The sequence below is a fragment of the Phoxinus phoxinus genome, assembly GCF_949152265.1.
Source record: "Phoxinus phoxinus genome assembly, chromosome: 9".
NCBI lineage: Eukaryota > Metazoa > Chordata > Actinopteri > Cypriniformes > Leuciscidae > Phoxinus > Phoxinus phoxinus.
In genome coordinates, this window is record NC_136884.1 from 18,738,274 (window position 1) to 18,763,661 (window position 25,388).

Genomic DNA, 25,388 nt, shown 5'->3' on the forward strand with positions numbered 1-25,388 from the left:
ATGGTTTGGCTAAATAAGATCCTCATTCCTCGGCTGGGATCGTGTAGAGCCTTTGAAACTGCATTTAAACTGCAATTTGGACCCCATTGAAGTCCACTATATGGAGAAAACTACTCCTTTAAGGCCATTTCACACGTACTGTACAAAAATGTTTTGTATGTAAATTCATTCTGATTTTCTCATGTGCAAAAAATGTTAGACAGACTGAATGAAAGTGCAAATTCACTGGTTACCTCAGCTACTCTGCCACACAAAGCACTTGTCACAGATATAAAAGGAAGTCACACAATTTTTACATGTTCTCAAATAGCCTTTCAGATTTTTGTATTTACAGTGGTGAAAACCATGGAGCATCAATGCTCACTGTTCTCTTAATGGAAATTCTGATGCGTGAAACTGACTGTTTATTTGTCTTTAATATTTTTAACTTTATATGAGTTAAGCTAATAGTTTTTGCTATGTTGTTGAATTGGAATGGAGAATTGTGAAATTTCACTGGTATCTAATATTTTGGTGTCGTAAAAACCTTATTCATTCAAATATAAGTTAACATTGGTCAGAAACAATGTAAACATGTTTTTTTTTTAGTGGCGGGGCCACCAGAAAAAAAATCTTAGCGTTGATCCCACAAATGGGCCCCTGTAATATTGAACTTGATGTAAAAAAGTGTTCTCATCTGTTGGTCTCTTTTTAAGGACTAAGTGACCCCTCTGAGACAAGTCTGAGATCAGTGACAAGAGATTCAGACAGTCAGCGTCCTCTGATGAGTGATGATGAAGATGAGTTATGTGAGGAAAACTCCTCCATTCAGCAGCAGGAAGAGAAACCTGAACCACAGCCCAAAGCCATCGGCTTCCTACAGGCCTTCTGCCTGCCTGGAGTCCTTCCCGTCAGTGTCCATTTAAACACTTCCTTACTTATCCTTATCCATTATTGTCCACTAGATTTGAAATGTATTTATTGTCTGTCTCTTGCAGTATTCCCTGGCTTATGCATGTCTGAAGCTGGTCAACTACTCTTTCTTCTTCTGGCTGCCATTTTATCTCAGCAATAACTTCGGCTGGAAGGAAGTTCAGGCCGACCGACTATCTGTGTGGTATGATGTGGGAGGAATTGTTGGTGAGTTTGGTAACCAGACGTTACCAATCAAATTTATGCGTTCTCTGATCACTCTGAACGACATCATGAAGAAACATGAAGAAACGACATCACACCGAATTGAAAGATGTTTGCTGTTACCATTGTTTATCTCATCATTGGAATTACTGAGAAACTGGCAAAAATCTAAAAACTCTTGGTTAATGACCGGTGATGGTAAACACAAAATGAAAAATGCACATCTTAGTAACATAGTAACACACTGATCTGATAGAACCCGTGGAAGTGTCTGTTGGTGTCTTTCGGGGCGGTATGGATTGGCCTTTACATATCCACTAAATTATGTAAATGTCAACCTGAACTAAATAACAAGCTAGTCAGATTGTGTGAGTCATGTCGTGAACAGCTCTTTCCGTAAATGCACTAAAGAACACAGACAATGTAGAATGTACACTATTGTAATTGACACAGCGATGAAAGTAAATGGTTTAGGGAAGCAGACACATGTGTTAGGAGATAGAAATAAGAGAAGATAAGTTGCATATTGTTGCTGTTGGGCGGAAACGTCTTATTTCTATATTTCATTAATCATTGCTATTGAATGATCAACCTTTACTTTTGTTTGTGGTTTTTGCAAATATTTAACCACTATATTTTGCAAATATTTTATCACTGAGGATGTGTCTCAGTGCATCTGCATGATGTATCCTTTACATTCACATCTGACTCAGTCAGTGACTCCCAGGGATAGACTGGGTGGCAACCAAGGACAGTTTGGTGACAACTGGAAAGGCAGTTGGCAGCCGGGAAGACGGCACCCGGGACGGGAAGGGCCAGCAACCCAACCTGAATCTTCCGTGAGGGAGAAACCAAAATTGCTACGGAAAAACCTTTTGAGAGATATCCCCAGGGGAGCCCGAGAGGGGGGGGGGGAATGAGAACCCCAATAGGACGGATCTAATGTTATCGACCCAGGCAAACGGAAATTTGACAATGCAAGCAAGATGCATCTGCAGAAAGGTATGCAAGAAGCTGCACGGCCTGAAAATACATCAGGCAAGGATGAAATGCACAGAGCAGGAGAATGCACTGCAGCGCATAGAATCTGATCCTGGTGAGACGCAGGAGGAGCCCGGCCAGGATTCACCCCACAGAGCCCAGTCCCTCCAAGCAGTAGAGCCCTCCAATCCCTGCAGAATAATCCCACAGAAGCAGATCAAGTGGCCAAACCATGTGGTCGCAGTTTGACATCGATGTTAGCAAGATCCTTAAAGCTACAGCTAAGGGGGAAGTGGACAGCCGTCTAGAGACCATGACGGCAATTATAGTCAGCTACGCGGCTGAGAGATATGGCTATGTTGAGAATGGAAATGCCAAGCCCTTCTACGCTTGGAACCGTAGAGTCACACAGATACATCAACTGCGTCAGGAGGAGCTCCGAGGGCTTAAACAACAGTATAAGGTGGCTAGAGAAGAAGAAAAGCAACCACTCGATGAGCTTAAGGCAAGGAAAGAGCGAGGAAGCGTGCTGCCTTTATTTCCAACCCCTTTTCCTTCACTAAGGAAGGAAGCCATCAGGAAGTGCGTTATTTCCAACCCCTTTTCCTTCACTAAGGAAGGAAGCCATCAGGAAGTGCGTTGTAGTCTCCCTGAGGGGGAAATTTGATTCATTCATTGCTATAGGAGAGGAAGAATTTTGCAAACTCGTCAAATCATCTAAATCGACAACGTGCATGTTAGACCCTATTCCAACTAAGCTGCTGAAAGAGATGCTTCCAGATGTCATAGATCCTCTTCTTAATATCATTAATTCATCTTTGTCTCTAGGATACGTACCAAAAACCTTTAAGCTAGCTATGATTAAACCGCTTGTTAAAAAACAGCAACTTGATCCTACAAAACTAGTCAATTACAGGCCGATCTCTAATCTGCCATTTCTGTCAAAGATATTAGAAAAAGCAGTATCCTCACAATTGTGTTCCTTTCTTGAAAGAAATTATATCTGCAAGGATTTTCAGTCCGGATTTAGACCGTACCATAGTACCGAGACAGCTCTCGTTAGAGTCACAAATGATTTGCTCTTATCATCCGATCGTGGTTGTATCTCTCTATTAGTATTACTTGATCTTAGTGCTGCATTTGACACCATTGACCACAACATCCTTTTAAATAGACTCAAACATTATGTTGGCATTAGTGGAATTGCACTAGCATGGTTTAAATCATACTTATCTGACCGTTATCAGTTTGTAGCAGTAAATGAAGAGATGTCTTATCGATCACAAGTTCAGTATGGTGTACCACAAGGCTCAGTACTAGGACCGCTGCTGTTCACTCTGTATATGCTACCATTAGGAGATATCATTAGGAAACATGGAATTAGCTTTCACTGTTATGCCGACGATACTCAGCTGTATATTTCTTCAAAACCTAACGAAACCTACCAATTCACAAAATTAACGGAATGCATAGCTGATATAAAAAATGGGATGACTAGTAATTTCCTACTACTAAATTCAGAAAAAACAGAGAATCTAATTATTGGACAAAAAACTTCCACACGTAATAACCTAGAGTACTGTCTAACACTTGATGGCTGCTCTGTTAAGTCTTCGTCGTCGCTTAGGAACCTGGGTGTGCTCTTTGATACCAATCTTTCACAGGGTACCCGCGGGTCCTTAAAAAGTCTTGAAACGTCTTAAATAAAAATTATAATTTTTAAGGTCTGAAAATGTCTTGAATTCGGGAATTTTCGATAAGGAGGTCTTAAATTTCATGTGGGACCTTAAATTTCATGTCCGACTCGTCATCCGCTTTTCTTTTTTTTAACCGCATTTTGACCAGCGCGCCATTTGGGGGCAGCACTTTGATCTATGTGGGTGCAATCATTCCATATGTGACATACGAGTAAGTGATTGATGAATGCGTTGCGTTGATGGTTCGCCACCACAGCATTTTGGTTAAAGCGAAAGCACAAGCATGGGCAAATGTGTGTTTAATGACAATTGGTTGGAGGACGAAAAGTATCGGGGGTGGCTGAAGAAAACAGCCAGTAATCATGAAGCGAGGTGTGCTTTATGTAAAAAGACGATACAGCTGGGGACAATGGGCCACATAGCGCTCGATTCACACATGAAAGCAGAGAAGCACAAGAAGTATGTGTCGTCGCAGGCAAGTAGTTTGCCCATAAGCATGTTCTCATCTTCTTCTGTTAGCACTTCGACCTCTCAGCCTTCCACAAGGCCGTCCACTTCGTCAAGCAATGCCTTCGGTAGCTTTGCGAATGTAGCTACACTTAAGGCCGAAATACTATGGGTATTTCAAACCGTAAGCCGCCACCACTCGTACAACTCAAACGAGGACATCCACCTAGTTTTTCAAGCAATGTTCCCTGACTCAGAGTGTGCGAGTACGTTTACATGTGGAAAGGACAAAACCGCATATTTGGCACGATTTGGTGTTGCCCCATACCTAAAGAAGGAACTAATTTCACGGGCAAACAAGGACGCTTTCATAATAATGTTCGATGAGTCCATGAACACAACAACTAAAACTAAACAGTTGGACTTGCACGTCAGACATTGGTCAACCGACGAGACCGGCACCCCGATTGTCAGGTCTCGTTATCTTGGTTCTCAGTTTTTGGGCCACTCAACGGCAGAAGACTTGCTGGAGCATTTTAAGGTAATACTCTTTAAGTTACATTTAAAATGCTTTGAATATGTTAAAATTATTTGTGTTTTCATGTTATATCCTAATGAATATTTGGGACAATATATCGATGCTTGGATCGATTCTAATTTTTTTCTGAATGCATTCTAATTTTTTTCTGAATGCATCACGAATTGTTTCTGACTGTGCTTAGTTTTTGCAGATGCGCTCTAGGCTAGTTTTTAACCGCACACTCAAATGCTCACGAAGAAGAGCGTTCGTGCGTTCGGCTGAGTGAGAATACTTGATCATGCTTTTATGACACGAGATTAATGTAAACAGCCCACTGCAAACACGCTTTGTACTTCACTTCAACCTTTTCAAACTTTATGAATTATTATTTTAAGTAGGTTCAAGTGGTGTGTGTAAGGCATTGGAAGCCAGCAGATTACGGCTGTTTCTAAAGCACGCAGTGCCACCTGCTGTTAAAAACTAAACTCAGAATCGATTCGAGAGAGAATTGCGATGCATTCATTAAAATTGGAATCTATCCAGAATAATTTCTCGATTCACGATGCATCGATATATTGTCCCAGCCAATCAGTAAAAAAAAATGTTGTGGGTGGGTGACATCTAGGAAGGAAGGCAGTGCTGTAAATAACTTTATTGTATAAAGCATTCAATATGCTTTATGCTTAATGCATATTTTTTATGTGAAAAGTCATGAATTAAAGTCAATTGAATTAAATAACAATGTAGGCCAGTTCATAATTAGACTCCAAATATCTGTTTTGTTCTTCTCAATTTTAAGTTAACAATTTTGACATTGAACCATATCACATAGGCCCAATTTGCAAGCATTCACTAATGGCTTAAGATGTGTTTCTCAAACTTTTTTTCAAACCAAGTTTGGCCAATTTAAACAAAAACAATCTTGACATATTTGGCTTAATGATCATTCCTAAATGCATACAAAAATAAAGTCCATTTTAGTTTTCTGAAACCATGGCTAACTTCACCTGCTAATAATGTGCATGATTAGAAAACAAGTAATGAAAGTGAATTTTTGTTGTTGACTTTTGCTCACAGACCTCTTTGGTAATCTGGCATACAACCATCCCCCAGACCACAGTTTGAGAATCACTACTTTAGTCTAGACAAACCATCTAATCTGAGTGAAAATGAATGAAAGCGTGATTATTCTTGAGGTGTACTTTGTTTATATTTTATTTTTTAATAATTTCAGGAGGGCACCAAGGAACTTAATTTAAGGAACATGATCTCTGTGTCAATGGATGGACCCGCAGTAAATTGGAAATTCATGGATCTCCTACAACTGGAACATGGAGAACAGTTTGGGGGGATTCAACTCCAAGTGGTAGGAAGCTGTGGTATCCACACCCTACACAATTCATTTAAAGGTGGATTTGAGGTGTGGCATGTAGAAAAGGTGCTAAGATCTCTCCACTATCTCTTCAATAATGCCCCAGCAAGAAGAGAGGATTTCACATCTGCAACACTGTCAACCACATTCCCCTTATCCTTCTGTGGCCATCGTTGGCTTGAAAATGTGCCTGCTGCAGAGAGGGCCATTGAAATTTGGCCCTCTATTGAGAAGTTTGTTGACCAAGTGTCAACAAAGAAGGTGAAGAACCCAGGGAATGCATCATTCGACACCCTCTCTGATGCAAGAAAGGATCCTCTCATATGTGCCAAACTCCACTTCTTTGTGTTCATAGCAAGAGCCTTTCAACCATTTCTGGAAAAATATCAAAAAGATGCTCCCATGATTCCCTTCCTGTGGAAAGACTTGGAGGATTTGATAAGGGTAATTATTTGTCATAATGCACAACACCTTTAATACACAGAAATTCACTGATCTAACTCAAATATATATTTTTATTTTACTAGAGCCTTCTCAAACGATTCATCAAGCGCGATGCGTTGCCCACGAGTCCATATAAGCTGGTGAGGCTCGATGTCACAGACCAGAAGCTTTGGCTTGGCACAAAAGATGTTGACATTGGCATGGGTGCAGCAGCTGTTATTAAGGTGGGTATATTCAGTTTCATCAAAGTAGTTCACAATGACATGTAGATGTCAACATTAGTGTGTGTGTGTGTGCGTGTTCTGAAAAGGGGTGCCATTAATCTCAGTGTATTATGCTTAATTATTGCAGACTATGTAGAGAGGGACAGAAATGTTGTATATTTGACAAACCAATGTTTTTTTTCTGTCAGGGACTGTCAGGGGCCAAGGGCAGGGTAAGCGAGCTTGGTGTGCTGCAGTTTAAAAAAGAATGCCAGGGTGCGCTTTCAAAAATATGCAAGAAGGCACTGGATAAGTGCCCTCTAAAATATGCCACTGTCCATAACATGATGTGTCTGGACCCAAGAAAAATGTATTCCAGCCCTGACGAATGCCTGGAGAAACTGAAACGCCTCATTGAGAAGTTTGTGCTGGACAAACAGTTGACAGGCGGGATATCTTCTGGTAAATTATAGGATAAGAATAGAATGGCACTCACTGTTTACACACTTCCTACCATTTGTATCAGTCAAGACCAATACCTATAACATAACCTGTAACATAAAAGTCAACATGTATTCTCATTTCTGTGTACATATTTGATACTGTGTACATATTTGGTAGAGGTAAAGTTTGTCTACTATTTAAACAGGCCATTCCACACAAAAAAACGACACTTTCTTATTTATTTTTTGCGTTTATTTTTATTTTTAAATAGGGCAGGTTGGCATGACTTGAGTGCAAACCAATGAGCTGCAGAACCCAGGCATCTTAGTAAAAATATTAGTCATGGAAGTAAATTTATGAAATCAGTGTGGATTTGGGCTCTTTAGAACGCGACTTTGCCTTTTATGTTGTAATGCAAATTTGTTTATTCACACTGGCTCTCCTTTGTGCATAATTACAGGTGATGTGATTTCTCAACAGTTTGAGAAGGCTCTTTCCAATGAGGCCAAATCGCTGGAATTTGCAAACTTCCAGCCGTCAGTGTCCAGGGTTGACACATTCCTGTCTCAGAATCTCAGTTCTTACACTGATCTGTGGAACTTCTGCAAGAAGTTACTACTCCTCTCACATGGACAAGCTGAAGTGGAGCGGGGCTTCTCCGTCAACAAAGAAGTGGAGACGTGCAACATGTCTGAGGAGACAGTTGTTATTCAAAGGCTCATCTGTGATCAAGTGAAAGTTTGTGGGGGGGTGACACAAGTGCCTCTTTCAAAAGAGCTAATCAGTCACTGTGCCTCAGCACGGAGCCGTTACCGGGCGCACTTGGAAGAGGAAAAAAAGAAGAGAGAGACAGAAGAAAACTCCAAGAAAAGAAAGTATGTCGAAGAGGATCTGAAAGAGCTAAAGCAAAAGAAAAAATCAATTCGAGAAATTTGCACATCTTTGGAGAAAGATGCAGATAGAATGGCAGAGCAAGCCGAAAATTCAGGTGGTAGTAAAATGGCCACATTGATCACAGAATCCAATTCTTTGAGGAGACGAGCTAAAGATAAACACAAAGAACTAATTGAGTTGGATGCAGAAATTGAAAACAAGATTGTAGAATTGACAAAACTGTCATAGGCATTGAGTTTGAGTACTTAAAAGTTGAAGGTTTACATGTACCTTTGGTAATTTATTTGGATTATTTGCAAAATAATTTCAGTTCCTTTTTTGTTTGATGAGCACTGTGGCTTCATAGGGATGTCCGAAGCCGTTTCTCTATTATTTGACATCCCATGTAAGCATGACTATTTTCATGCTATTCTGTTTGTATTCTGTTATACATGTATATCTTCTTTGGATTGCCAGGTTGGCATTAATCCCATTGTTGACCATATTGGAAGTTTGACATCTTCACAGCACTGAAAGTAGTAGCTGAACAAAGCACTTTTAAATAAATGTCTGATCCTGATCTTTCCTTCAATTGTCCGACTGGATCTTCATTCATTAGGTCTATGCAAAGATTATTGAATGTGCTTGCATTCATCCCACCTCAAGGCTTTTGGCAGCCACATTTACCCATCATTTAGAGAAAGTATGTTGAATACTTTTGTGTATTTGTGGGCTTTTGTAATGTCCTGGGGCTGTCTTCCATGTCTTTTTTTTTGTCGTGGTAAAGTCTTAAATTTTCCTTTTAGAGGACTTAAAAAGGTCTTAAAAGTTATTAAATTTGCTGTTAAAAAATGTGCAGATACCCTGTTTCATTTGAAAGTCATGTGTCTAGTATCTGTAAAACCGCTTTCTTCCATCTTAAAAATATATCTAAATTACGTCATATGCTCTCAATGAATAATGCAGAACAATTAGTTCATGCGTTTATTACCTCAAGGCTAGATTATTGTAATGCTCTACTGGGTGGTTGCCCTGCACGCTTAAACAAACTACAGCTAGTTCAAAACTCAGCAGCTCGAGTTCTTACTAGAACCAGGAAGTATGACCATATTAGCCCCGTTCTGTCAACACTGCATTGGCTGCCTATTAAACATCGTATACATTTTAAAATATTGCTGATCACTTACAAAGCACTAAATGGTTTAGCTCCGCAGTACTTGAGCGAGCTCTTAACGCATTATAGTCCTTCACGTCTACTGCGATCTCAAAATTCCGGCCAGTTAATAATACCTAGAATATCAAAATCGACTGCTGGCGGTAGATCCTTTTCCTACTTAACACCAAAACTTTGGAACAGTCTTCCTACCATTGTCCGGGAAGCAGACACACTCTGTCAGTTCAAATCTAGACTAAAAACACATCTCTTCGGCCTAGCATACACATAACACATTATAGACTTATATAATTCAATGTTAGGCTGCGTAGTTTAGAACAGCCGGGACCGGGAACACTTCCCGTAAATCCTGATGTACTTGGTACATAAGAAGGATGGCGTCTACGCTAATATTAGTCTCTCTGTCTATCCCGAGGTTTACCGCTGTCCAACGGAACCAGGCCGTATCCAGATCTGATGAAGGACCAGCGCCAGGACACGACGACGACGCTGACCTGAAGTGTCAACCAGTCTCTCCTCCTCTCCACTCCGACTTCAACCAACCGGAACTGGACAAATACTCTGATTCATTCTGAACTTCATACACTGTTCACTCATTGGCCAGAGGAGAACTGGCCCCGACTGAGCCTGGGTTCTCCCAAGGTTTTTTTCTCCATTCTGTCACCTGATGGAGTTTTGGTTCCTTGTCGCTGTTGCCTTGCCTTCTGGCTTGCTTAGTTGGGGACATTTAATATTCAACAATATTATAGATCTGCCTTAAAGGTGGACGATGATGAAATTGTTTTTTGTATTATTTTCATGTTATCACTGTGAAGCTGCTTTGATACAATCTGTATTGTAAAAAGCGCTATATAAATGACTAAGAAGCTTCTTGGTGACAAGCGCAGTGGCAGCCTCACATGCTCAACCGAGGAGGTGAACTCTTTTTTGCACAACACCTTGAGTGACCCAGATAGGGACCTGGAACGGGAACCACACACAGCCCTAATAACCCCACATCCTCCGACAGTTGAATTTGTCATGAACCTCTGAGCCCAGCTGGACAGAGGTTCAGGAGGTGGTGAAAAAAGCTAGATCAGCCTCCGCTCCAGGGCCTAGTGGAGTTCCATACACTGTGTGCAAGCGCTGCCCGCAACTCCTTCGGTACCTGTGGAAGAGTCTGAGGGTGAACTGGTGCAGGGGAAGAGTTGCCAAGCAGTGGAGATACGCAGAAGGTGTATGGATCCCCAAGGAAGAAAATTCAAAGAACATCAGTCAGTTTAGAGTCATCTCACTGCTAAGCGCCGAAGGCAAGCTATTCTTCAGTGTCTTGTCACGATGACTAACTGAGTACTACCTCTTGAAGAACAACTATATTGACACCTCTGTTCAGAAAGATGGAATCCCGGGAGTCCCTGGCTGTTTGGAACACACAGGAGTCATAACACAAATCATTAGGGAGGCTCGTGAAGGAAAAGGAGACCTTTCAATGTTATGGGTTGGACCTTGCTAATGCATATGGCTCCATGCCACACAATCTCATTGTGCTTGCCCTCCAGCGACATTATGTTCCCAGCAAAATCACGGAATTCATCCTGGATTATTATTGCAAGTTCAGGTTAAGAGCCACTACTGGGTCAGGTGCATCAGACTGGCATCGGTTAGAGAAAGGCATAATTACAGGTTGTACCATCTCAGTCATTCGCCCTTGCCATGAACATGATTGTGAAGTCGGCAGAGGTAGAGTGCAGAGGCCCTTTGATGAAATTGTGGATTGTGGATTGTGTGACATTCCTAAAATTCATGGGCGGGGATGCGGGCGGACAATTAACTCCTTGCGGGCGGGTAGTAGCGGATGAAAAATATGTGAAATATTTGTGTCTAAATTATCATTGCACATACGCAACAACGATATGACCTTTGGACCCATCACGTCACCACTGCGACAGTGCGACTTTCGTTGATGCTTCTCATAGCCTAGTTGGAGCGTTGCAGGAGACAGGAGTAGCTATGGATGATGTAAAAGTTCAAGCCACCCAAGGGATCCTTTCGATGTTTTGTTGTGGTGGAAGGAGCATGCGAAAACATTTCCCAACCTGGCAATGATTGCGCGGAATGTTCTCTCCATCCCAGCATCGAGCGCTGCGAGTGAGAGAGAGACTTTTCCACAGCTGGATTTGTTGTTCAAGAACGGAGAACGCAACTTAAACCTGGCACTGTGGACGATATCCTTTTCCTGCACAGTAACCTTAAGGGAAAGTAAATGCATAAGCTATTTTTTTTCTTGTTCTTTTTTTTTTTTCATAGGTCTATTTGCGCGTCTATTTGGCTATGCCTATCAGGTTCCATAGCCTATTTAGGTGCTGAACGATGTGATGTAGGCTACTTGAATGGCGCAAAACAAAGCGCACTTTAGCCTTTTTCACTAGCCCATTCATATTGTGATGTTGAGAGAGGTCCTGTCGAAACAACTGTCGAGGCCCTGGAGAGAAAGTGCCCTGAGCAGTGCTGCTTTGTACGGCACCAGCAATGTCATGCAAATCCCAATTAACAGCCTTTCTGAGGAGTTCATGGTGTCAAGAACACGGGAAGCATGGCAGTATAGAGAGTCCAGGGATCCAAAGGTGGCAGCAGCTGGCATACAGGTGCGAACAGGCAGGAAAATTGCTGGAGGTGGCTAAGTCACTGCAGAGGCAAAAAGCACTGGTGCGGAACATAGCAACAGGGCGTACAGGCTTTGGCTACTTCCCGGTAACAAGAGTTGACAATGGTCAAGGTAAAGAGCGTCAACACCTTGTTCAAGAGGAAGTGCGAGCAGGCATGGAGGAAGTCAGAGCTAGCAGGATGGTCGGAATGGGACAGCAAGGAGCTTGGACTAAATGTGAAAATGTTCGGCAATGTAAGATCACCTGGGCCGACATCTGGAAAGGAGACTTCCATCGTATCAGGTTCTTAGACCAAACTGTCTACAATGTCCTACCAAGTCCAGCAAACCTCCACATCTGGGGCAAAATTGAGACCTTTGTCCAGGAAGGGGATCCCTAGAGCACCTCCTTAGTAGCTGTCCAAAAGCCCTTGAAGATGGGCGCTATCGCTGGCGCCACGACCAGGTGCTTAAGGCAGTTGCTGAGAGCATTTGGACTGTCTCTGCTGCTAAAGAACAAATTTTTTGAATAAATAGAGCGTTTTCTTTACTCAAGAGACATAGCGATATAAAGGCTACTGTTTTATGTATTTGAGGAGCGGAGAAAAGTTGTTAGTGTAGCATTTGTCATTGAGTCATAGCCAATACTGTCTTCATACTGGAGTACAGCTACAATAAACTTTATAACCTTGTAAGTTCATGAAAACGTAATGCGATGCAGTTACACCCTCAGATGCGGCCATTCAAATGATGCCAAACGCAGTTCGACATTCACTGGTCAAAAACCTCCATTTGAGTTTGATTTTGGTCATATGTTAATAATATATATATTAAAAAACGACAAGTGTTTGACCATATATAAAGCCACAATATCAACTTTGACAACACTATTTAATTGTTTATAAAATACAGTGTGTCCCCCCCCCCTCCCATTTTCTTAAAAGCAGTATTTGTTCAAATATTTGGTTTAATTTTGAACTTTCTTCTCAACTAAAATGCTATTTTCTTTGACTAAAATTAGATACCATTTTAGTCTAAAATGAATAAAATATCACATGATTTTTTTTTTTTTAAATATACAGGATATTTTTTGTCAAAAGACACAAAAGGACTAAAAATGACAAATTAACAAGTGTCTAGGTACTACATCTGGTTCTGTGCTTCACTTTACACAGTTTAAAGATTTTGCTCATCTCTTCTAGGAGGAACAGTACAAGGCTTGATCTCCGATCTTTTGGGAAAGCGAGCTCCTGTGTTAGTAGTCAGTTTGCTGCTGGCCATGGGAGCATTAGTCGGATACAGCCGTAAGTTTAGAGAAGACTAAATCAAATTGTCTTGAGAATCTGAGTACCCTTCTTTCTTTTATTGCTTAATTCGAGAAATGACAGCTGAATAATTTTGTCACTTTTTTATTTCTTTCAATGCTTGCTCAGACTCTCCAAATGACCAGATAGTGAATGGAGCTCTTCTAGCAACAACAGGTGACACATTATAATATACTTAAGTCAACAGTTATTCCTCCTCCTTATATAAGGATTTATTAACATGATATATTTCGGTATTATTTTATTTCAGGTTTCCTTATTGGAGGCCCATCAAACATGATCAGTTCAGCAATCTCTGCAGATTTGGGCCGACAGGAGGCGCTGCAGAACAGTCAGCAGGCTCTGGCCACAGTCACAGGAATCGTGGACGGCACAGGCAGTTTTGGAGCTGCGGCGGGACAGGTAATGCATCTTCTAAAAGCATGCTTTTTAACCATTAACTTAGAGATGTCAAGTTTAAAAAAAAATTGTTTTAACCTTGCTGTATTCATGTGGCTCATGAAGTCCAGAATAATCTTTATGCTGCTTTAATAACTTGTACAAAACAAAATTAATCAATAATGTCATAGCCCTCTACTCATAATCCAATCAAATGTAAAATTAATAAATCAAGTCCTTTTTCCACTGTATTTTCTTTTTCATCCTGAAATATGTCGCTCTGCCAAAGTTAGTTCTAAGTGTGATGTTTATTTTGTGTTTCAAGACATTATTTTCATTATTATGGACCCTTTTCACATTTCCAGGGTTCTCTGAAGCAGAAGTCGTCATAGTTGGGTAAACTTCTATAGCGGTGAATGGGAGACGACAGCAAATATAATTGTTGTATTCCCGTTTGCTCCAATAGCAAAATGAAAAAAGTTTCCACGACTTTCCAAAAGAGAAAAAAATAAAATAGAGAGAAATTGATTACAGCAGTCAGAGGAGAAAAAGATGAGTGCCATCACTCCCTCAGCTGTTTTATTAGAAACACCCTCGCAGCAGCGTTAATTCGCTTTTGTCATTTACAGACAAGGTTGAATTATTATTAGAAAATAATGGACACCTAAGGTGGTAATGTGGCCACGACGCAAAGCGGATTATTTTCTAATAATTCAATGTCAATTATTCCGCTTATACTATGGTTACCACACCTCAAGACATTGTCCAAATGTGTTTAATTTCAAGTCCTTAAACCTGTTTTTGTCCTTAAAACGCTCTTGTGTGTAAGACTAATTTCTTAAGATCTCACCTCTCGCCTCCATTGCTGATTCCAAACCGTCATTGTAAAGCTAGTAACAGAGGCTTGAGCCACTCATAGCAGTCTAATGCAGTTATTAAAGAGAGCGAGATTAAGCGGGTGTGAATTACCTGAGTCTGCGCATCTCAACAGTGTTCAACACCAGCTTCTCTACAAATAGCAAAACTGTACGTTTATTGGCTTCAAGTACAGCGCCGTTATTATTATGTGTAGCTTTTAAGTTGCTAAACTATTTTATTTATAAAATCGTCAGAGCAGCACTGACAACACATTTCTGTCCAAGTGTGTGTTCTTACTGTATGTGTGTATTTGAATGGGAGAGAGAGTAGGAGAAACATGTGATTCCCAATACATAATAAAACGTTATTTTGTGACAAAATACATGAAATAAATTGCCGTTTTTATCCTTCTATATTTATTAGCTTGGTCAGTGTCATTGTGTGTTTTGGTTCTTAGGCTCTCAAGACCTTTGAAATAACTGAAATCTTTTTTCTTAAAAAAATAATAATATGAAAACCATATAGTAGGTACTAGATGATGACTGTGGAAATGTGTCATCAAAATCTGTGAAAAGGGTCCGTTATTGTTTTGTTTTTTGCTGCTAAAACTTGATGTATAAGTACTAATTTGTAAAGTGTCTCTGTCTTGTAGTACCTGGTGTCGCTTATTGAGAGCAAATTTGGATGGATGTGCGTCTTCTATTTCTTCATAGTCATGGTAGGTAATATTAATGCAACAGTCAAGCACTAAAGGCACATCTTTTCATTAGACTAAAAATGAGTCACTGTTCACTGAATAGTTTTTTTATTGTCAAATTAAAGGTGAAGTGTAATTTGTGTAATTAGCATCACCAGACTGAATCATTAAAACAGAAATGGACCAAGAATATGAATGACTCATCCTGCACCACACAGAATTGTGTCCAATCAAATGCTCTCTAGAATAAGAGCGTACCTCCCTTTAATACCATTTACCACTGACTAGAAAACAGAAAATCATGCTTCATAAAAGTAATGTAACTAAAACTTATGGGCTATACTTAAAAAAAACTAAAGGAAGGGTACAATCTCTTTACTGTGTCCAATCCAAACTTCCTGTTTCAATATGAAATACATCAACACAAGAAAGAAAACTGCTTATCAAACAATTTTAATGGATCTTTAAGCTTGTATACGATTTGAACACTGCGTAAATGAGCATGATCTTCTCCTTAAATGTGCCATCTACTCTAAAGTCTGTGCCATCTACCATCTACTCTAAAGTCAGTGTTCTGAAAGCTGACAAGAGCGGACACTTTAACATTTGTCTTTCTCTCGTCCACAGACCGGGTGCAGCGTGCTCTTCATCATTCCACTCCTCTTCCGTGAAATCTGCTCCTTATGCCGAGACAGTCAAGCTCGTACACATCAGCTCTGAGGTCATTCGGGTGACTTCTTTTGCCCGAATCTTCATTGAAAATCTGACATTTTGAAAAAACAGACTTGCTTTTGTAGCACCTCTTATTTAAGAATGTTTTGTTCTCGAAAACAGAAACCTCACATTTAGTCTACATCAAGGCATTGTTCAGACAGGCAGCAATTCTGTGTTTATTGTTCCTGTATTCTAGTCTGATCAGCAAGCAAGAATAAACCTATCTTCAAGTAATTTCATTTATGAAGACAGTGAATGTTGCTTAAGTACTGTGTATTGCTGTGCCTGTACTTTTTATTTTTATGTTTTCCATTTGTTTTTTAAATTCTAATTTTATTATTGTTAGAGGGCAGGACCCTCTTGAGTGACTCGTGGTGATTGTAGCCTGATTGACTTGTTGTATTGAATGGTTGCTTGAACTGAAGAAGTAGATTCATAGCATCATCATGGGGTTGTAATTTGTGTGTTAAATTTGCACAGATTTTTAAATTCACACTAAACAACACTCAGTTACACTTTAGTATCACATGTTAAGTGTATTATGGGATATTTAAATGTAACACTACAGCAATTTGATGTTTTGTTTCAACTATTGGAACCTGTACAGGTATTGCTCAAATATTTGAATTATGTGATCCATTGTTCCTGCACTTAATATTATTATTAAGTAATAATAAATTCAGGCAAACAACATGTCTTTATTGATTTAACAAATTAAGAGTCAATCATTGATTCAGTAAAGGACTGATTAACAGAGCTTGACTGTTTTCACTGAGCTGTATGTCAATGTTAACATATCAGTAAATGCACAAGCACTCTTATCATCTTGTCCTAAATTAGTTGTAATTTGTTTATCTTCTTTTTTCAATCAAGTGGCAATTGTTCAGTGGCAAACATTGTTGGCATCCAGTCAAACCTATCCCTAATGAAACAAAAATATATGGGAATATACTGAAAAATGTGATTACATAATACATTTCCATATATGGGAAACTGGTGCTTATATGTTTTTAATATACTGCAATATATGCATGGACCATGTATGGTTACATGTTCATACATACAGTCCTGGGCTTAGTTTCCCAAAAGCATTGTACGCCTAAGTTGATGGAATGTATTACAGAAGAAGAGAAATAAAGATAGAATACACCTGTTCAAAAGCACAATCCACATATACATTATAGACCCAAATTACATAAATTAGATCACTTTATACTGGTAGAGTTGAAGAATTGAAAATACCTGGAAACATATGGGACGCTTGATCAGAATAATATCCATTGCGCCAACCTCTTCCCACGTTACACAATGTGCACAAACCACTAGTTAGTTAGCTCAATGTGCGTCAGACAAAAGTCACATAAAACTCAATACACAACATATGTATAATCGATTCAGAAAACATTGCGTTTAATATTTAATGAACTTTAACCGAATGAACACTTTAAACATACCAGTATTAAAGCTGCAGTCAGTAGTTTTTCGTCTGTGTCGCCATCTCTGTTCGAAATCTGCAATTGAGGAGAATGTGCGGCTGTCAGTCGCGCCGGTGTGGATACTGTCATTCGGAATCACAGATTCTACTTTTTGGAAGTATGACCAACATAAGAATTTTCACCGGAAAATGTCATCTGAAGAAAGTAACATCCACTTTTGTTCTGACCAACTAAGGGAAAAAAGGCATTGCAGTAAATGCTCTGATTAAATCTAACGATCACGTCAAACCATGCAAATTAAACTGTGTTCTCAAATTGTTAATTTTAACAACATCAGCATTGCGTGGCTACATTTAATGCCCTTCCGATATTTATCCTTGTTTTCGCATGGGCCGGTTGCAGTCTTTTTTCTGTAGCCACTCTGAAGTCTTTTGCATTTTACAACGGGTGAATCTCCAGTTGTCACTCAAATTGCCATCAAATTGCTGTTATATCAAGTGTTGTGAGAAAAGGCTACAAATCTCCACCTCCAACATCCTCACGCAATATAGCCTATACTAGCCGTGACACCTTCTTTATGTGAGATGTGACGTAATGACGCAAAGACATGCTCAAATTTCCAACGGAAATCCACCAGTACCACTGGAATTAAAAACATTATTACAAGCTTACCATTTTGAATCGAAGTAAGGCAAGCATAGTTTTATTTATTTTGCATAATTTTGAACCCAAAAAAGTTACTGCAGCTTTAACTGGGAAGAGTGATAAGGAAACAACTGCGTCTTGCCTCGCCAGCACCCATTCGCGTTGAGCCATCTGAGGCTGACGTAACTCCCTTACTCCCCAAAGGCATAGCGCTATGCAACACTGATAAGCAACGATACACCTCAATTGATAGTTCCTAACCACAATAACATTGCATGACTCGTATAGGTATATAATACATAATGAAACCAAATGTCTTTAACTTCATAGGGAAATAGTTTTGGGAAGTTCATCATATAAGAATAAAATACAATTCATATTTCTCTCTTTCCAACTTACTACAGATATACAGCCCTTTAATACTTACCTTTAAAAATTAACCTTAGTGTTTTTTCTGCCTCCTGGCTAGCTCGCCAATTTTATATGTAACACTTGAAATGAGACTGTGATAAGTTTATGGTAAGTAACAGGTAGAAATGTTCCCTGGAGACTTCACCTAATCACAAGACCATCAGAAATGAACTATATACAGTATATATATATATATATAGTTGCCTTTGATGTGGACAAAGTCCTCAGGCCGAACCTAACACAAAGACATGACACTGAGGCCCAATGAATCTCTCACTGACTTTAATTTTTCAAAGACTTTGATTACGCTCAACTCTTTTGAGCGTATTGCTTTTCATGTAGAGTTTTCGTTTACCTTTAGGTATTTTGCATTTGGGCTACTGTGTAACAATCGGCCTTATTGGTAGATGTTACCTGAATTAAAATGGGGTCAGATTAAACTGTGTGAGGATGAGCGTGTTCAAGAAAGATGAGACAGGCAAGAGAAATAAGGTGAATGAATAAAGTGTATTTACAATATATTCACAAGGAACAACACAATCAAACTTAAAAAACGTAGGCTGTTAAAAGCCTAGAGTTCGATTGCATCATACCCTAATACAGTCCATAGGAATCCTAGTGTGTTGCTAGTCCGAAAGTGAATGCGAGAAATGTCCTCTTGTTTATATACAAAGTCCACGGAAAAGAAAATCCAAATTGTGCTGGAAAGGTTGGTCCACAAAGGTAACTCCTGTGACCTGCTGGTGATCTCCATACGGTCGTAGTGTGAGTTTGACATGCTGCCTCCTTCATACTGTCTATTGATAATTCAAAGACATACACGCACATAAAACAGACAAGTCAAATAAAATGGCTAAGACATATAAATCCATACAACTCAAATATATATAAAACTATCTTAATACACAGAGTGAATTAAAATGTGTGTCTTGTGTGACAGTGTCACAACTGTATTTTCAAAGTATGCAAGTGCTGAATATACAGACATTTAATACAATATTAAATACAATACTATACTTGCAGTACATGCAGCGAAATATTCACCTTTTTAACTTGTTCACTTACTTTTTTACATAATTGCAATTTTCTGTAACTAAATGCTCTGGATGCTGTGTTCTCCATTTTCTGATGTGTCTAATGAATGATCTGTAGTGTTTATACAACCCCATTTCCAGAAAAGTTGGGACATTTTGTTTAATGCAATAATATAAAGAATCTGTGATTAGTTAATTATCTTTGACCTTTATTTAACTGACAAAAGCACAAAGAAAAGATTTCCAATGGTTTCATTGATCAACTTAATTGTATTTTGTAAAGATAAACAAATTTGGATTTTGATGGCTGCAACACACTTTCCTTTTAATTACACTTTTTAATTGTTCGGGAACTGAGGATACTAACTTCTACAAGGGGAATTTTTAACCATCTGACCACAGCACACATTTCCACTGTCTTTTAGACCATGAGATGAGCTCGGGCCAAGAGAACTCAGCAGCATCTCTGCTTTGAATAGATGCATAGCTTTCTCCTTGCGTAACAGAGACTCAAGTGGCACTTCGTGATGCAGCAGCGGACTGTGTTAAGTGACAACGTTGTTCAAAATACTCCCGAGCCCATGTGACTGTATTTAACAGAGTAGCATTATGGTTTCTGAGGGCTTGAAGGTGACGGCTTCTTGTCTTGCCCTACACAGCCTGAGATTTCTCTGGATTACCTAATCTTTCACAGTATTATGAATGGGAGATGGTGAAAGGCCATAAATTGTTTGCAATCTTGCATTGAGAAATGTGATTTTTAAAAATTGTTTGATAATTCTCTCATGAAACTTGGCACAGAATGGTGAGCCATGACCCATTTATGCAAGTAAAGACTGAGATGCTCCGTTTATACCCAAGATAAGATACCCTCACTTATTGCCAACTCACCTGCTTGTGGGCGGTTACTAAACATATTCTATAATCTTTTAACTGTTTATTTTTTGGAGTTTGTTGCAGCCATCCAAATCAAAATGAGTTTATCTTTACAGAATACATTTGGTCAGTGAAAACATTGGAAATATTTTCTTTCTACTTTTGTCAGTTAAATAAAGGTTTAAGAAAATTAACAAATCGCAGATTCTTTATTTTATTGCACTTTACAAAATAGAATAGAATAGAATTCAACTTTATTGTCATTGCACATGTACAAAGCAACAAAGTACAAAGCAACGAAATGCAGTTTGCATCCATCCAGAAGTGCTTTAGCAAAATATAGCAGCATGATGTCTATACAATATTTACAGTAGTGCAGTTAAAAATCAGTGTAATATATATGGATAAATTATACAGTAATGATATAAAGGCAAGTGGCTGTAAGTGACGGTTCAGTCCATGTTATTTTCTCCATTGTGTGTATGTTCAGTTATAAGTGATTGTGAGTGGTTGTGAGTACGTGTATGTTCAGTCCATGAGTTTAATGAGTGAGATGTCAGGAGGCAGAATTCCGGAGTCTGACAGCTGTAGGAAAGAAGCTGTTCCGGTACCTGGTGGTCTTAGTCTGTAGGTTCCTGTAGCGCCTCCCAGAGGGCAGGAGGGTGAAGAGTCCGTATGCTGGGTGACTGGGGTCTTTAATGATTTTCCCAGCCCTTTTCAGACACCGCTTCCTGTAGATGTCCTCTATGGAAGGTAGTGGTGCTCCGGTGATGCGCTGGGCTGCTTTCACCACCCTCTGTAACGCCTTCCGGTCCGAGGCAGAGCAGCTCCCGTACCAGACTGTTATACAGTTGGTCAGGATGCTCTCAATTGTACAGCGGTGGAAGTTCACCAGGATGTCTGAGGACAGGTGGTTCTTCCTCAGAGTCCTCAGAAAAAAGAGGCGCTGGTGAGCCTTCTTGACCAGCTTAGAACAGCTGGTCGTCCAGGTGAGATCCTCGGAGATGTGGACTCCCAGGAACTTGAAGTTGTTCACACGCTCCACAGATTTTGTTTGTTTGACATGGGAGTTTTTGTTCTATGTTGGTACCCAAGCAGGCATTGCAGCATGTACTTTTGATTGTCACCATTGTTGAGATTGATTTGCTTATTGTTGATATCTGTGAGATTTTGTGGCTCAGTTAAGGTCCAGTTCTGGTTTATTTCTTTGCTCTTCTGACATGTGGCATTGCTATGGCCTGCTTGTGGCCCAGATCTGGCAAACAGGAGTGACCACTCAAGGGCCGTCATTGCACACTGCATGTGGGCCAGATCATCTTTCCACGTGTGCCGGATCTGGGCCGACACAATGTTGCTACGTGGGCTTTTAAGTATACTTTAAGTGTAACAGTAATAAACAACGTTTTTTGTTGTACTGCAACTATACTATAAGTGAACTTATAGGTATACTGTAGTTTACTAGTCAAATACTTGTAGCGCATTTTTTAGTCTATGAAAGTACACTTTGAAGTATACTCTCAGTAAACTACCAGTTTAGTAGTTTTATACTGCTAGTATACTGCTTTTCTTTAAGTGAACATAACAACATAACTTATAGTTTATTACTTGAAATATAACTGTAACCCACTTTAACTCTTATCATAAAAAAAATAACATTTTATTCAAGCTTCAGGAATGATTTTTTATCAAAACTTGAATGTGGGTAAGTTTAATTCAGAAGCAACATTTTAAACAAAAAGCTGAGAAAATATTTTTTTTTTGTCAAAGACTACGTACGGATGGGATTTGGAACGATGATCAAAACATAGATGGAGTAGATCGAGTCCATCAACAACCCCAAAGCTTCACAGTCGGGTCAACATTTCATTCAGTCACACCACTGGCTTTCAACATTGTTGGCACAACTGATCTGACTGACCGGCCCTTCTTTGAGTTGAGTTGAAGTTTTATTTGCCATTTGTACCGGTAAAGCAACATAGGAATTTTTGTAGCATAGCATAGAGTCAACATTAAAAAGTCAACATAAAAGAAGAACTAACCAAACTGCACACAATAAATAGACTTTGAGAAGGTGCAGTAAACAGTATAAACCTACAGCAAACAAACACACTCCAGATGATTACCTCCATATAGCAGTATTGCACTGTCCTGAGATAATACATAATATAAATATAAAAAAAAATACTGTAATAAAACATTCTCTGTTTAATAGAGACAGACACATAAACACATCACAGGCATGAATTACCCTTTCTAACATCTCTATATAAAAGGAGATAACACTTGTCATCTTATAGAAATGAGACAGACATATTTGTTTGCTCTGCCATATCCTCAGCCATCAGTCTGACCGTGGCTGTTATAAAAGCTTTGTGAAATAATACTGTCCGGTCTGCCATTCCTCAGATTTAGTGTTTAGGCATGAGCATGGAATGAGCTGGGTGTGTGTATCCCTACAAATGTTCTGTCCTGCAGCGTTGTGTATAACGTGTCCACAGATGGAAGGTCAGATCCGATGATCCTCTCCGCAGTGAGGATGCTTTCCAATTCCTCTATAGGCCTGGATAAGTGGACAAGTCCTGCCTTCCTTAGCAGCCTGAAGAAATAAAGTCAATCATTTTGTTTGCAAAGTCTCATAAAAAGCTCTTTCAAACAGAGTCATCCGTCTCTTCTTTGGAGTAGCTTGTGTTGTGGAAAAAGTATTTTTTGTAAGAAATAACTCGTCACGGAGTTCCAGATGCCAAAAACTTAGACTTTATCTTACATCCTCAGTCAAGACCCTGACTTTTATACAGTTTCTTACACCTCGCCCCCCAACTTTGCTCAGCCAATTAGGTCATTTTTAATTATTGTTCACCCATGATCCCCAATAAATCATCTCTTGTCTTGGCTTCATAGTGGAGAGCTGTCAACTGGTTTAAGCAATATTATAGAAAACTGTCATTTGCATCAGTGCGCTTGATGAATGGATCTTCATGTTAAAACATCTGATGTGTGGTTGGTACAGCTGTGCTTGGTGTGTGCTGAAGGGAGACAGTGAACTATGTGACCTGAGGTCCTCTCTGAGTTTTACACTGTGGTGGCTGTAAAACACATCTTAATGAAAAAACTTTTCAAGAAATGCACTAAATATTCCTAAATATGCCTCATAAGTCAGCCCCTTTCTTCTTCTCTCCTGTGATCAAATTTAGACCACATAATCTAATGAGGTCGCACTTCGGTGGAGGAGTATTTGTCTAGGGGGAAGTAAAAGACTCTAACTAATTCTTTCTTGGGGGTAATACAAAATAAATCAATTAATGTGTTAAAGCATGTACGCGCAATCTTAGCCTGTCATGGTTATGTAGAGTATAGTAAAGTATACTGATTAGTATAATAAAGTACTATTTAACCTTATTTCAATTGATTAAAATACAAGCGATTATATTTGATCCAACATATTGACTTGTCCATTGTTGCAGGGGACCTCATGGCCTGGAGTGCTCTCTGGTGGTGGAGCAGACAGCGGGTTTTTAAACCACCAGTTGAGTCTGTTTTTAAACCACCAGTTGAGTCTGTTTTTAAAGGGATAGTTCACTTTAAAATTAAAATTCTGTCATCATTTACTCACCCTCAAGTTGTTTCAAACCTGTATTAATTTATTTCTTCTGCTGAACACAAAGAAAGATATTTTGAAGAATGTCAGTAACCAAACAGTAGTCTGTACACTACCCATTGACTTCCATAGTAGGAAAAAAAAATACTATGGAAGTCAATGGGGGGGTTTACACCCCTACTTGTTTACTACAATACTCTTAAGGCTACTACAGTATACTACAGTGAAAGAGTATTGTAAAATACTACAGTATTTTAAAAAATCCATCCCAAAAAAATAACTATTTTAACTAAGTAACTAAGATGGAGTGACCAGCATCATAGCTTTATCATCATATTTTTCTTGAACTCTTTGTTCTCTGTTAGAAAACTCAGTAACATACATGCTTATCGACCATTTAGAGATAAAGTCAAATTAGGCTTTGAGTCATTTGTATGGATGTTTGTATTGTATGGAGTCAATCTATATTTTCTAAATGTCATAATAATTTGTTACAGTAACAAACAAGTATTCATTACTTCAATGAGCTCATTGTCTGCATTAAATTACTACATTGTTTAAATTAATACATTTTTAGCTAATTGTGATTTTGTATATGTACATTTCTGAAATACAGAGACAGTTACCTGATAACAGAACACTCTAAATTGTAATATGGACTCTGTAATCACTCTGTACTCACTTTCTCACTTTGAAATTATGTGTAATGTGTATTGTGTCTAGGGGGAAGTAAAAGACTCTAACTAATTCTTTCTTGGGGGATATACAGATAACGTGGATTGAATTGAATTAACAAAAACCCAGAATGAAACAATTGCATGTATTTCAATCAATAGAAATACATGCAATTTATTCATTCTGCATTTTTATTAGGAGACATCCATACAAATATAGACTCAAAGCCTAATTTTATTTCATCTCTGGTCTTAAGGGTGATCAATATTCTTGCAGTTTTTTTCCTAATCCTGTCCCCCCTTGCGCAATGGTCAAAACCATGCGCATCAGATTTTTTTTTTCTGAAATACATTTAAACCTCATGTGCCTTATATTTGAGGTTCTTTGCTTATGCATGCTAATTAACTTTGTGACAATGTCTAAATGTTTAGAATAATATAGCTGACCGATGTCAGTTGTCATGGACGTCATGGTGTTAAACACCACGGTCGTAAACATTTTTCAATATCTAATAGATCAAATGATCTGCTGGTCTGGGCATGCCGCAGTTGAAAGAACCTATTTGAATTTCTCAAATAAAATTTTCCATTCATCTGTTAATTTAATTTGTCTTAATCTTGTTGTAGCTCATGCAATCTGCAATCTGAAAATCTCACATTATATTGGATCCATGTCCAATAATATTAGCATCACGTAATCCCTGGTATGACAGCTTTTGTGATATCATGAGCTTGGAATTTTGAAGTTATTTACGTTAGATCCATCCCTAAATGAACCAAGATGGAGGAGCAGCATCATAACTCTTTGTGCCCCCCGTTTCTCTCTGTTAGAGAACTCAGTGACATACATG

At 39.0% G+C, this 25,388-nt stretch overlaps 2 protein-coding genes across 4 annotated transcripts in view; both read left to right on the forward strand.

Moving 5' to 3' along the window:
- Positions 1 to 16,580, forward strand: part of slc37a3 (solute carrier family 37 member 3) — a 28,158-nt gene extending 11,578 nt beyond the window's left edge. For all 3 annotated transcript variants that reach the window (XM_079623673.1, XM_079623674.1, XM_079623675.1), the window contains 7 exons: positions 696 to 889; positions 978 to 1,119; positions 13,097 to 13,198; positions 13,328 to 13,375; positions 13,470 to 13,621; positions 15,108 to 15,173; positions 15,780 to 16,580. In XM_079623673.1, coding sequence (XP_079479799.1) covers positions 696 to 889; positions 978 to 1,119; positions 13,097 to 13,198; positions 13,328 to 13,375; positions 13,470 to 13,621; positions 15,108 to 15,173; positions 15,780 to 15,872 — 797 coding nt within the window. In that variant the 3' untranslated portion in view covers positions 15,873 to 16,580. The remainder of the gene's footprint in view (positions 1 to 695; positions 890 to 977; positions 1,120 to 13,096; positions 13,199 to 13,327; positions 13,376 to 13,469; positions 13,622 to 15,107; positions 15,174 to 15,779) is intronic.
- On the forward strand, positions 3,953 to 8,687 carry LOC307004435 (uncharacterized protein). Its single transcript, XM_079623672.1, has 5 exons — positions 3,953 to 4,782; positions 5,996 to 6,577; positions 6,661 to 6,801; positions 6,990 to 7,242; positions 7,685 to 8,687. Exons 1-5 carry the CDS (start codon positions 4,078 to 4,080, stop codon positions 8,344 to 8,346), a joined length of 2,343 nt encoding a protein of 780 aa, XP_079479798.1. The 5' UTR covers positions 3,953 to 4,077; the 3' UTR covers positions 8,347 to 8,687.
- Positions 16,581 to 25,388: the final 8,808 nt, after the last annotated feature.